Consider the following 14338-nt stretch of genomic DNA (forward strand, 5'->3'; position numbering starts at 1 on the left):
AGTATCATGATTAAACACATCAACACAACTTAAGTTACCCTGTCAAGTACCATGATTAAACACATCAACAAAACTTAAGGTACCTTGTCAAGTACCATGATTAAACACATCAACACAACTTAAGGTACCTTACCAATTATCACGATAAAACACATCCACCAAACTTAAGGTACCTTGTCAAATATCAGGATTAAACACATCCACCCAACTTAAGGTACCTTGTCAAATATCAGGATTACACACATGTTGTAAAGTATCACAATTAAACACATTAAAACAACTAAAAGTACCTTACCAATTATCTTGATTATACACATCCACCCAACTTAAGGTACCTTGTAAATATTTTATTGATTTTTTCCTCATTTCTGTTGAGCCTGCGATTGAAATCTGATGTACAGTAGTTGTCGTTTGTTTGTGTAATTTTTACGTGTTTCTCATTTCTTGGATTTTTTGTCGAGCCTTCGACTTTTGTCGAAAAAGCTAGACTAAGCGATCCTACATTCCGTCGTCGTCGGCGGTGGCGGCGTCCACAAATATTCACTCTGTGGTTAAAGTTTTTGAAATTTTAATAACTTTCTTAAACTGTACTGGATTACTACCAAACATGGACAGAAGCTTGTTTATGATCATATTAAGATAGTATGCAGAAGTAATTTTTGTTAAAATTAAAATTCCGTGTTTTTCTTATATATGGACTTAGTTTTTCTGACTGAAACATTATATTCACTTTATGGTTAATGTTTTTTTTAAATTTTAATAACTTTCTTAAACTGTACTGGATTATAAGATAGTATGCAGAAGTAATTTTTGTTTCCTTTTTTCCCGCGTATTTTACTTTTAAATGGACTTAAATTAAATTTTACATGTACATCTCATATCTTACAAGTATATCTCATATCTTACAAGTACATCTCATATCTTACATGTACACATACGGGAGTTTAGATGCATGACCAAGCTTGGGCTGGAAATGTCAAATCAACAAATTAATATGCAACAGGCAAATAATATATATTTATATACATTTTCACATTTCTGTAAATTACAAACTTGGCCATGTTGGTTGAACCCTTTAACGTTATTATTTGTTAACTGACTTTACCGTGAACATGACAATCACGCAGCTTATCATCTGTATGTGTTCTCATTGTGAACCGTTCTCATGTGTCTCTGTAAACTTACAAGCTGACTAAACCCTATACCACATACACTCCAGTCACGAGGTTTATCGCCTGTATGTATTCTCATGTGAATCTGTAAACTGTAAATTACTATGTATGTATTCTCATGTGAATTTGTAAACTGTAAATTACTATGTATGTATTCTCATGTGAATCTGTAAACTGTAAGTTACTATGTATGTATTCTCATGTGAATCTGTAAACTGTAAATTACGATGCATGTATTCTCATGTGAATCTGTAAACTGTAAGTTACTATGTATGTATTCTCATGTGAATCTGTAAACTGTAAGTTACTATGTATGTATTCTCATGTGAATCTGTAAACTGTAAATTACTATGTATGTATTCTCATGTGAATCTGTAAACTGTAAATTACTATGTATGTATTCTCATGTGAATCTGTAAACTGTTAATTACTATGTATGTACTCTCATGTGAATCTGTAAACTGTAAATTACTATATACGTATTCTCATGTGAATCTGTAAACTGTAAATTACTACATGTATGTTTGTATTCTCATGTGAATATGTACCCTACTATGTATGTGTTTTCATGTGTCTCTGTAAACTACCACATTGACTAAACCGTTTACCACATACATCACACTTATGAGGTTTGTAACCTGTATGTGTTCTCATGTGAGTCTGCAAACTACTATGCTGACTAAACCCTTTACCACATTCATCGCATATATAAGGTTTATCCCCCGAGGGTATCACCAACCCAGTAGTCAGCACTTCGGTGTTGACATGAATGTAAATTATATGGTCATTTTTATAAATTTTCTGTTTACAAAACTTTGAATTTTTCGAAAAACTAAGGATTTTCTTACCCCAGGAGTAGAATACCTTAGCCGTATTTGGCACAACTTTTTGGAATTTTGGGTCCTCAATGCTCCTCAACTTTGTATTTGTTTTGGCTTTTTAACTATTTTGATCTGAGCGTCACTGATGAGTCTTATGTAGACGAAACGCGCGTCTGGCGTATAAAATTAAAATCCTGGTACTTTTGATAACTATTTACATCACTGAGGTCGATGCCACTGCTGGTGGACGTTTCGTCCCCGAGGGTATCACCACCCAGTAGTCAGCACTTCGGTGACAGTGTTGACATGAATATCAATTATATGGTCATTTTTATAAATTTTGTGTTTACAAAACTTTGAATTTTTCGAAAAACTAAGGATTTTCTTACCCAAGGAGTAGAATACCTTAGCCGTATTTGGCACAACTTTTTGGAATTTTGGGTCCTCAATGCTCCTCAACTTTGTATTTGTTTTGGCTTTTTAATTATTTTGATCTGAGCGACACTGATGAGTCTTATGTAGACGAAACGCGCGTCTGGCGTATAAAATTATAATCCTGGTACTTTTCATAACTATTATCACCGGTGTGTGTTCTCATGTGATCTTGTAATTTACTTCTACAACTAAACCCCTTACCACATTCGCTACAGTCATACGGTTTATCGCCTGTGGGTGTTCTCGTGTGAGTCTGTAAATTACTATGCTGACTAAACCCTTTACAACATACATCACATATATCAGGTTTATCACCTGTATGTGTTCTCATGTGATCCCGTAAACTCCTACTTTTACTAAACCCCTTACCACATTCACCACAGTCATAAGGTTTATCCCCTGTATGTGTTCTCATGCGAGTCTTTAAACTACCTTGCTCACTAAACTTTTTACCACATACATCACAGTCATATGGTTTATCACCTGTATGTGTTCTCGTGTGAATCTGTTAACTACCAAGCTGACTAAACCCTTTAACACATAAGTCACAGTCATGAGGTTTATCGTGTTTATCCCCTGTATGTATTCTCATGTGTCTCTGTAAACTACCTTTCTCACTAAACCCTTTACCACATACACCACAGTCATAAGGCTTGTCCCATGTATGTGTTCTGATATGAGTCCTTAAATTCCCACGCCAACTAAACACTTTACCACATAAATCACAGTTATAAGGTTTATTCCTTGTATGTGTTCTCATGTGCAGCCGTAAACTTCCAAGCTGACTAAAGTGTTTATCACAAACATCACAGTCATAAGGTTTATCACCTGTATGAGTTCTCATGTGAATCTGTAAACTCCAACACCGACTATACCGTTGACCACATACATCACACTCATGGGGTTTAACTCCTGTATGTTTTCCCATGTGACTCTGTAAATTACTAAGAAAACTAAAACCTTTACCACATACATCACAGCCATGAGGTTTATTTCTAGCATGTGTACTCATGTGTGCCTTTAAGTTACTACCTTGAGAAAATTCGCTAGCACAAACATCACAGTTATGAGGTTTTTCACCAGTACGTGTTCTCAAGTGTCTCTTTAAGTGACTACCTTGAGAACATTCTCTAGCACAAACATCACATTTATAATGTGTTTTATCAGCCTTTGTGTTTATGTGTCTCTGTTGAGTACCGTTGAGTGTGACTTAATCCTCTCCTCCCTCTAACATCTTATTGATAATGTTTATCTCCAGTATGTGTGTTTATGTGTCTCTCATTATTTCATGTGAAATTAGTTCCACTGGAACTTTTTTCACAGGAACAAATTCTGGCTCACACATACACCACATATAGGTGACCTACTGCTTATAGTATTTGAGAGACGTACCTTGTACATAAATTTGGCGGTTAGTTTTCTCTTCTGAATTGTTTTATGTCATTTCGAGGCCTTTTATAGCTGATTATGCGGTATGAATTTTGCTCATTGTTGAAGGCTGTACGGTGATCTGTGATAGTTTTTGTATTTCTTTGTCATTAAGTCTTTTGTGGAGATTAGTCGCATTTGCAATCCTACCACATCTTCTTCTTTTTTTTATCTCACAAACATTCATGACATAACATTTTCATATTACAATAAATATTTTAACAGTTTAATACCCGGATGTACTCTCATATATTTATGACATTGTCATATCACAATTAATATTTCAACATAGTTTAATACCTGGATGAACTCTCAAAGAAGTGGCAATACCTTTTTATGTTAACCTGTTTTGGCCCTTTTCAATGTGTTGTTTAAAACTGTTATCTGAGATAAATGAAAGCTGTGAACTGTTTTTAACCCACTTTGTTAACTGCATTTTTGTTAACTGTTTTTGCCAAAATCGAGGTGCTGTTAACATATTAACGGACCCCTATTGCCCCTCCTCCTCAAACATTCATGACATTGTTATATCACAATTAATGTTTTAAAATAGATAAATTCACAGATGAGGGCATCCGATAGTTTCAAGGGAGTTAACTCTTGGCGCGACGTTAAGCGTTTGAATTCCCGCAAAACGTCACTTTTTGCGGGACGTAATGCGTGTAATTTTCCGTAATAAGAAACGTAATGTAAATTTTTTGGTGCTCCAATTTCTGTTTCTCCCGCATGCTAACTTCTACAACATTAATATAAGTGCATTTGATTCTAACAGGATAACAGGCTAATCAAATGATAAGAAATAAAACACATTACTGTTTATGTGTGATCTTTGACAAAATGTCGTATACGGTAAAGCAATCCCAAGATGACTGACCCTTTTGGTGTTACTAGTAATATAATGCATGTCAATTATCATTTTGATATGGGGAAGGCGCTACCTTAAATGCCAGCTATATACCAAGACTATGTCCTATGTATTGATTGATTTTTGATTGCTTAACGTCCAGTGGCAAATATATCATTATCCTTCATAAACCATGATTTAGTCCGGACCCGATTACCTGTCAATTTATTACAGCACAGAAAACCAACAGTGGCGGATCCAGAGGGGGGGTTCCGGGGGTACGCACCCCCCCTTTATTTTGGCCGATCAATGCATTTGAATCGGGACAATCGGGACATATGTTTTGCACCACCCCTTTGCCCTGGGCTAGCACCCCCCCTTTCGAAAATTCCTGCATCCGCCACTGAACCAACAATGCTTTTTTAAAACTGATACCGAATATTTTACACGAAGAAGTAAACTTCATTACTGAACAATTTATTCAATTTATTTATGTTAGATAAATAATGGTATTCCGCTAATATCAACAATGATACAACTTTAATAAAAGAACAAAGTTTATATTACCTCCACGTAGCACGTATTCTTTCAAACAAATAGTAACATCACAAACATACCGAACTCCGAGGAAATTTCTAAAGGCAGTAGCCAACAATATTTTCATACGCCCGTTAACATTTTGATTTGACGTAGTATGGTATAAAAATGTCCGGCGTCCGGCTGTCCGTCGTAAATATGGTACAGTATATCATATTATCCTAATGTCATTAAACTTAACATGGTTATTTTTTCAGGATGGTTCAACGATCTGTATTCAAATTTTATTTATAAGGATAAGGAATGAGTCAGGATATACTTCCAATAACTTCCTGTACCATCCCGTGTTATTTTAAAAACATGCATTATGGGTTTTTTCATTAGACTACGGGCGTATCATGAGCTTGTAGCACAGATGTTTATTCTTGACCTTTTTTTTTTACAAATACACGAGAAATGACGGAATGACAGCAAATACAATGCAATTTCCGATATAGTTAATATTTCCGAATGGCAAACTGACTCTTTTAACGAATAGTTGATATGCAGTGATTTTCGAACGTGTCCATACGATATCAGTTTCATAGAAATTTGGCAAGAATTGTACACTTGAAAAATCTAATTAACCACAAGGACCGGAAGGACAGACAGATGCAAAGCATGTGCGATATTGTATGTACCCTGCAATGTGGAGCACTGTGGTGAAAAAATATACATAGTAAATTACCAATGAAATAGGTAATAGGCCCCTTTGTCCAGTCCTCTCGCTAGTAACTCAATCGTTTTTTTCCGTATAAAAAAATATCAAAATTATTGTATAGTTTCTCTCTCTGGACAAAAGCATCTTTTAGCATATTGAAGAATATCCTTTATAAGATTTTATTTTTGTTTTCTCACAACATAAAATACAAAATATGGCATAACTGTAAATGAGATAACTCTCCACAAGAAACAAACAGAACACAGAAATTAACAAAGTTATCTATAGGACACCGTACGGTCTTCAACAATGAATAAAGCCCATACCGCATAGTCTTGGAGCTATACAAACTGTGAATTTTAAACTGTTTAGGAGCCTCTCAATTTTATTCAATTGTAATCAATGACCCGAAAAAAAGTTAGATTTTATGAATAAATGTTAAATTATAACCAGATGCTCCGCAGGGCGTAGCTTTATACGACCGCAGAGGTTGAACCCTGAACGGTTAGGGCAAGTATGGACACAACATTCAAGCTGGATTCAGCTCTAAATTTGGATTGTGATTAAATAGTTGACACAGCATAGGTTTCTGACACAGAATGAATGTGTTCTAATGAACTTAAAATTTTTGTTTCTCTTAGAGCAATTCACTATGCTGTTGAATATTAATCCTCTCAAAAAAATGTTTGAAGAAATTTTCTTTTTTATTTATGAAATTTCAAATGAGAAAAATTGAACCCAATTTTTTTAATCACATCCCCCTTTCCCTTATTCCAAAACTAATCTCAATTAAAATTTCTAATGGAGTTTGCAACAATAACTGCTCATTTAAATACATCATAAAATATTAAGATGTAAAAAAACTGCTTGTTATCACTGAATGGTAAAGATTATTTCAATTTATCAGTTGGTAGTAAAAAGTGAATATACATTGTATATTGTATATAACAAAGATTTAAGTTGATTCTGGACAAAGAAAGATAACTCCAATTAAAAAAAAATCTTGCTATTGCACAATATTTTGCAATTAGATATTTCTTGCTTACTATTCTGGACAAAGAAAGATAACTCTAATTAATTTTTTTTTTGATATTTCACAATATTGTGCAATTAGATATTTCTTGCCATTGCGCAATACTGTGCAATTGAAAAGACTTGCTATTGCACAATACTTAATATAATAATTTTAGATCCTGATTTGGACCAACTTGAAAACTGGGCCCATAATAAAAAATCTAAGTACATTTTTGAATTCAGCATATCAAAGAACTTCAAGATTTCAATTTTTGTTAAAATCAGACTAAGTTTAATTTTGGACCCTTTGGACTTTAGTGTAGACCAATTTGAAAACAGGACCAAAAATGAAGAATCTACATACACAGTTAGATTTGGTATATCAAAGAACCCCATTTATTCAATTTTTGATGAAATCAAACAAAGTTTAATTTTGGACCCCGATTTGGACCAACTTGAAAACTGGGCCAATAATCAAGAATCTAAGTACATTTTTAGATTCAGCATATCAAAGAACCTAACTGATTCATTTTTTGTCAAAATCAAACTAAGTTTAATTTTGGACCCTTTGGACCTTAATGTAGACCAATTTGAAAACGGGACCAAAAGTTAAGAACCTACATACATAGTCATGACAGTTAGATTCAGCATATCAAAGAACCCCAATTATTCAATTTTGATGAAATCAAACAAAAGTTTAATTTTGGACCCTTTGAGCCCCTTATTATGTTGGGACCAAAACTCCCAAAATCAAACCCAACCTTTCTTTTATGGTCATAAACCTTGTGTTTAAATTTCATAGATTTCTATTTACTTATACTAACGTTATGGTGCGAAAACCAAGAAAAATGCTTATTTGGGTCCCTTTTTGGCCCCTAATTCCTAAACTGTTGGGACCTAAACTCCCAAAATCAATATCAACCTTCCTTTTGTAGTCATTAACATTGTGTTTAAATTTCATTGATTTCTATTTACTTAAACTAATGTTATTGTGCGAAAACCAAGAATAATGCTTATTTGGGCCCTTTTTTGGCCCCTAATTCCTAAACTGTTGAGACCAAAACTCCCAAAATCAATCCCAACCGTTCTTTTGTGGTCATAAACCTTGTGTCAAAATTTCATAGATTTCTATTAACTTAAACTAAAGTTATAGTGCGAAAACCAAGAAAATGCTTATTTGGGCCCTTTTTGGCCCCTAATTCCTAAAATGTTGGGACCAAAACTCCCAAAATCAATACCAACCTTCCTTTTGTGGTCATAAACCTTGTGTCAAAATTTCATAGATTTCCATTCACTTTTACTAAAGTTAGAGTGCGAAAACTAAAAGTATTCGGACGCCGGACGACGACGACGACGACGACGACGACGACGACGACGCCGACGCCAACGTGATAGCAATATACGACGAAAATTTTTTCAAAATTTGCGGTCGTATAAAAAGTGATTAAAACGTGAATAGAGGGATGTAAAGGAGTATTGTAATGAAACAGCAGCACATCAAACAAAATAAAAAAACAACATCTAGTGGTCAACATATTTTATAGATTAATACATCAAATTAATACATGAGTGTGTACAGTACATGTAACTGTATGTCAAGTTCTAAATTGCCGAGTCTTTAATTTCAAAAGCCGTAAAAATTATCAACAGCCCGTAATTACTTTAAAAAAAGTTTTTCTTGAGATGTTTCTCACTTAGACCACAAACAGAGAGAGGTATTTATCATTCACATGTTTTTTTTCCCGGAAACATATTGCCAATTTAGAGTTAGTACTTTACAAGCAATATTTATACATCTGAAAAATGTCGCCGGTAATTTGCAGAGATAACGTCGGAATTGTCTGCCAGCGACGTCGTGCACTTTGGCGCTAACGTTGAGGTTACAAAGGGGGGACGCAATTTTTAGGATAAATCGCGTTTATCATGGAATCAAGCACGGTGACCTATATTTTTTATTTGAAATTTGGAGAAAGCATGACAAAATGCAGTTTATGCAGAAAAATGATAAAAATTACATTTTCAGAAACAGTTTATTTCCATTTTTTATGGTTTAAAAAAATACCACTTTGAGCATCTGGTCTGCAATGTCAAGCAAGGCTTGAATAATTGCATAGTTATTCGTGTAGTGATTTATTTTTTCCCTTTTTGACATTTATCACAGCTTCAGATTGAACCCGATCTTAATTATTTACGACGTAAAATATCTGCTCCAAAAAAATTATAACATTGCCATTTTTTTTACAAAATTGCACAAATCCCCAATTTTCAGCCTCAATTTTCTCGAAAACAAGCACGGTGACCTATGTTTTATTTTGTGTTAACTCGCCAAGGCCTACAACATATTACAAAATTATAAAAATGACATTTAATCGAGAAACTGTATCGGATGCCCTTAAACAAAAAATAACATTCATCATGTTCATTTGGTAAACAATATGTCATGTATGTCATTACAATTCAACTTAAACAGTCAAGGGTCTAACTTAAATAAGTAATTATTAGAGAAAAATAACAAACATGTCGTTATTGTCGGTTAAAATATCAAAATACTGTAATAACATATGTTTGTTATTAAATACCAAATTTTACTATCCATCCTAAGAAACTGTTACTTAGTATGGATAGTAAAATTTGGTATTTTCTCTGGGTCGTTTAAATCACTCGAAACTAGGTGATACATGCACAGAATTGATAGATATGTATTATAAATATAGGAAATTGAATATTTTAATAAAAAAAAAAAAAAAAAAAAATCTGTATCATAGACCCAAGCGCCTGTGGCAGCAACCATTTGATTTTCTGGGGGGCTATGGTTTTTTTTGGAAAAAAAAGTTTGTTTCCAGGTTTTGGTGAAAAAAATTATTTGTTTTGGACCATGAGAAAAAAAAATTGTTTGTTACACCCTCAGCTGCCACTATATGTAATGCTAAAATTGAAAGAAAAAAATTGTTTTCGTTTTGTCGGTAAAAAATAGATTGTTCTTCGCCAAAGGCAAAAAAAAAAGTTTGCACAGAAAAAAAAACCATAGCCCCCCCCCCCCCCCCCCCCCCCAGAAAATCAAATGGTTGCTGCCTTACATGTTTCAAACAGACAATACACAAACTTTATTTTGTTAAATTTTTCTATTGATATTGTAATTTTCTTTATGTCATGTATGTATACTCAACTTGACAAAGATATAGCAGTTCATAGTTTACCAATCATGCATAGTACACAGGTCTATGTTATTACAGAAAATATATTCCTGCAATAACCAAAGGGTGTTATTACAGCTTCTCTACATCTCTTTTAAGCCTTTGCTCAGACATATATATCACAATGTATTTCAATTCATTGTAAGAAATGATGCTCAGAACTTGTAATAAGGCACTGCGCAAGATTCCAAGTAATTCCCAAATGTCTCATTTACTCTCATATACATATATATGTATAATAAGTTACATGCCTGTAATAACTAAGCCTTGTTATAACTGCTTAATTTTCTCTTACATGTCTTAAAGGCCTTGTCTCATTGATTTACTATGTTTGATCAAAATTGTATTAATGGAATTAGAAAACTAGTTATCAACTGAAGGTAATACATGTATTAAAAGCTAAAATTGAAAACACATTTTTCCAATAAATACATGTTTTGACTTCTTTAAGTCAAAAACAAAAATGGACCTGTTTATCATATTTATGTCTGAGCTCTGACTGAAAGATAAAATATTTGTGATATATTTAATTGATAACAAACATATGTTACTACAGATTAAGGAAAAAAAAGAGCAGACAACTCATGAAAGTGTCTGTAATAACACATGCATGTTATTTTTCTCTGTTAACTTGTTTAAAGTTACACCCTTGACTGTTTAACAAATATGTATACACTGACACTGTTTACATATTTGTAAAAGTTGAATTGAAAAGCCTTAGAGTGCTTTTGAAGGGTTAGATTCTAAAAAAAAAGTTCACTACATACGTCTAATATATCTCTAATCTCTTATGCCTGTGTTCTTATATATCTCTATCTCTATGCATTTGTTCTAATATATCTATTATCTCTTTATAAGTGTGTGTTCTTATAGATCTCTATTTCTATGTGTGTGTTCTAATATATCTCTAGCTCTATGTGTTCTTAAACATCTCTTCATCTATGTGTTCTTATACTTCTTGATCTTTACTTGTTCTTATACATCAATTTTTCTATGTGTTCTTATACATCTCTGTATTAATCATCCATACAAATAATGTTTCCCAAATAATTTACATGTAAACCTCACAGACACAATATATGTTTTTATGCGTCTGTCATGGTTAGTTTTCATTATCATACAACCCTCATCTATACATCACATATATAAGGTTTAATAGTTATTTCCAGTATGTGTCTGTTTAATGCATTTCTTCTGAAAATGTTTATGATGTTTGTCGCAAGTATGCGTTCTCTGCAAGTCTGAATTCATGACATTAAGTACGAAATCAGATTTACCTTGATTTGACTAGTACACAAATGCATGTGTTCTCATGTATGTGTTATGCTTTATCCGCAGTATGTATTCTAATGTGTCTCTTTAAGTTACCTTACTGACTAAACCGTTTACCACATACGTCACAGTCATGAGGGTTATCACCTGCATGTGTTTTGAAATGACTTTGTAAATGACTAGGTTGACTAAACCGTTCATCACATTCATCACATTGATAAGGTTTATCACCTGTGTGTGTTCTCATGTGACTCTGTAAATTACATTGCTCACTAAATCCTTTACCACATACATCACAGACATGGGGTTTCACATCTGTGTGTATTATCATGTGTCTCTGTAAATTACCAATGAGACTAAACGCTTTACCACATACATCACACTCATGATGTTAATCACCAGAATGTATTCTCATGTGAATTTGTAAACTACCATGCTCACTAAACCGTTTACCACATACATCACACTCATAAGGTTTGTCACCTGTATGTAATCTCATGTGACGTCGTAAATTACTAGAATGATTAAACCTTTTATCACATTCATCACATTGATAAGGTTTATCACCTGTGTGTGTTCTCATGTGACTCTGTAAATTACATTGCTCACTAAATCCTTTACCACATACATCACAGACATGGGGTTTATCACCTGTATGGATTCTCATATGTTTCTGTAAAACACCATGTTGACTAAACCGTTTATCACATAATTCACAGTTATACGGTTTATCACCTGTATGTATTCTCATGTGACTTTGTAAATGACCATGCGGACTAAACAGTTTACCACATATATCACAATTATGAGGTTTCACATCTGTGTGTATTATCATGTGTCTCTGTAAATACACAATGAGACTAAACACTTTACCACATACATCACACTCATGATGTTTATCACCAGAATGTGTTGTCATATGTCTGTGTAAACTGGAAAGTTGACTAAACCCTTTTCCACATTCACAACAGTCATAAGGTTTCTCCCCTGTATGTGTTCTCATGTGAATCTGTAATAGTCCAAGCCTACTAAATCCTTTACCACATACATCACAGACAGTATGTTTTTCGGTTGTATGTGTTCTCATGTGATCCCGTAAATTGCTAGTATGACTAAACCCTTTACCGCATATATCACAATTATGAGGTTTATCTTCAATATGTATATACATGTGTCTTTTTATGCTACTACCTCTAGACATTTCTTTCCCACAAACTCCACATGTATAAGGTTTTTCGCCCGTGTGTATTCTTAGGTGTTTCTTTAAGTCACTTTTTCTACTAAATTCTCTCAAACAAACCTCACATTTATGAAGTATAGTATCAATCTGTGTGTTTATGTGTCTCTGTAGATTACCATTGAGTGTGACTAAATCCTCTCCTCCCTCTAACATCTTATTTTTGATATAAATGTTTATCTCCAGAATGTGCGTTCTTGTAAGACTCTGTTTAAGAACAAACAAATATAAAGACATATAAACCTTTTGATATCTGCAATTTACATACATGTATAACATATTTTAACATTCTCTGCATGTTTAGTAATTCTTATTCCATGCTATATACAACATCTACAAGAAATTTATATAATGTACTGCCTCATTAAGTAAACATCACATCTTTTTTATTCATAAAAAAACAATGTTGGTAAATTTCAACATGGTCAACATAATAATGTTGAAGGCTATAATTTAACCTACTTGCATTGACTTCAATGTATATAATAAGAAATTATTGTTAATTTTCATGCATTGCAACTTTGACATACATGTTTGAGAGTTAGTTGTCCATTGGCATCCATGACACATATTCTTATCTATAGTAAATAAACAGTTGACTCAGAGATATGTCTCACCTTTCTGTATATTAAATAAAATCAGAAAAGACAAGTCACAATCTGATAAACAGTAACGTTGCTAATATGCAACTTTAAAGAAAATATCACAATAAATTCAGTAACCATGGTAACTGGACCATGAATGACCTAGGATGCAATCCAACTGTAGGAGCCTGGAGGCAGTGATTTTGTTTATAGCTCTCGTCACTTTCGTAGGAGTGGAGGAGTTGTGTGGAATGTCATCTAAAGAATCATAATGGGACATATGTTTTTCATGTATTGTTTGTACTAAAATCAGGACGTTAATTTTCCCAATTGAACTGTTCTACATTTGTCAGCAATGTTCGATTTTTGGACCTTTAACAGTTTGCTATTCATAAAAATGGGTTTTCCTCATTGTTGAAGTGCAAGTGGGTGGTTGCTTTTAATTTCTTACATGATGCATCTAGATACTTTGGAGTATAGTTGTCTCATAATAATATAACAAATTACCAATCACGTATGTGTAACCAGAGACATATAAATTTAGTATACATGTCTCTGGTATAACCATGATAAAACAACATGTTATTTACCGTCTTACCTTACAAATTTCAGTCTGGACAAGCAGATTATAATAGCTTCTTCAAAGGTTTCATGTTATAAACAGTATTAAATCTACCCATTTATTGCTCACTCCAATTTGTAACGAATAAAATAAACCATTGTTTACCTGCTTCTAATCATAAAGTCCATAAACATTATAAACTTACTTTGTTTTTGAAGGGAGAATTTAAGTCGGGGGAAAGAGACCAACGTTATATTCTTCAATATGTATTTCCTACCATTAATGGAACACCTCCTCAACAGATACGCATCGCCGTTTTATATAAGTGCACTGCTACATATTTTCTCTGTTTATAATATAAATAAAACATTGCTTCTTCGGTATACTGTTCCCAGATAGAAATAAAGACAAATACACCAAAATATCAAAGTACTGAAGTACTGAACATCAGAGTACAAGTTTATATGTTGAATTATTGATAAATGACAGGTGTTTATATAATACCTGCCAGACAGAAATGTTCACCTTACAATATAGA

General features: G+C 33.3%; 3 protein-coding genes across 3 annotated transcripts in view; all 3 read right to left on the reverse strand.

Annotated features, from left to right (window-relative positions):
- The window catches only part of LOC143051678 (uncharacterized), a 174970-nt gene that overhangs the window by 11766 nt on the left and 148866 nt on the right, over positions 1-14338 (reverse strand). The gene's annotated exons all lie outside the window — the stretch shown is intronic.
- On the reverse strand, positions 2803-3475 carry LOC143051710 (uncharacterized). The gene has a single exon (XM_076224623.1). It carries the CDS (start codon positions 3438-3440, stop codon positions 2937-2939), a length of 504 nt encoding a protein of 167 aa, XP_076080738.1. The 5' UTR covers positions 3441-3475; the 3' UTR covers positions 2803-2936.
- Positions 8477-14035, reverse strand: LOC143051697 (uncharacterized). The gene is made up of 2 exons (XM_076224609.1): positions 13837-14035; positions 8477-12861 (listed from the first exon to the last, which is right to left on the reverse strand). Exon 2 carries the CDS (start codon positions 12808-12810, stop codon positions 11809-11811), a length of 1002 nt encoding a protein of 333 aa, XP_076080724.1. The 5' UTR covers positions 12811-12861; positions 13837-14035; the 3' UTR covers positions 8477-11808.

Source organism: Mytilus galloprovincialis, chromosome 11 (genome assembly GCF_965363235.1).
Source record: "Mytilus galloprovincialis chromosome 11, xbMytGall1.hap1.1, whole genome shotgun sequence".
Lineage (NCBI taxonomy): Eukaryota > Metazoa > Mollusca > Bivalvia > Mytilida > Mytilidae > Mytilus > Mytilus galloprovincialis.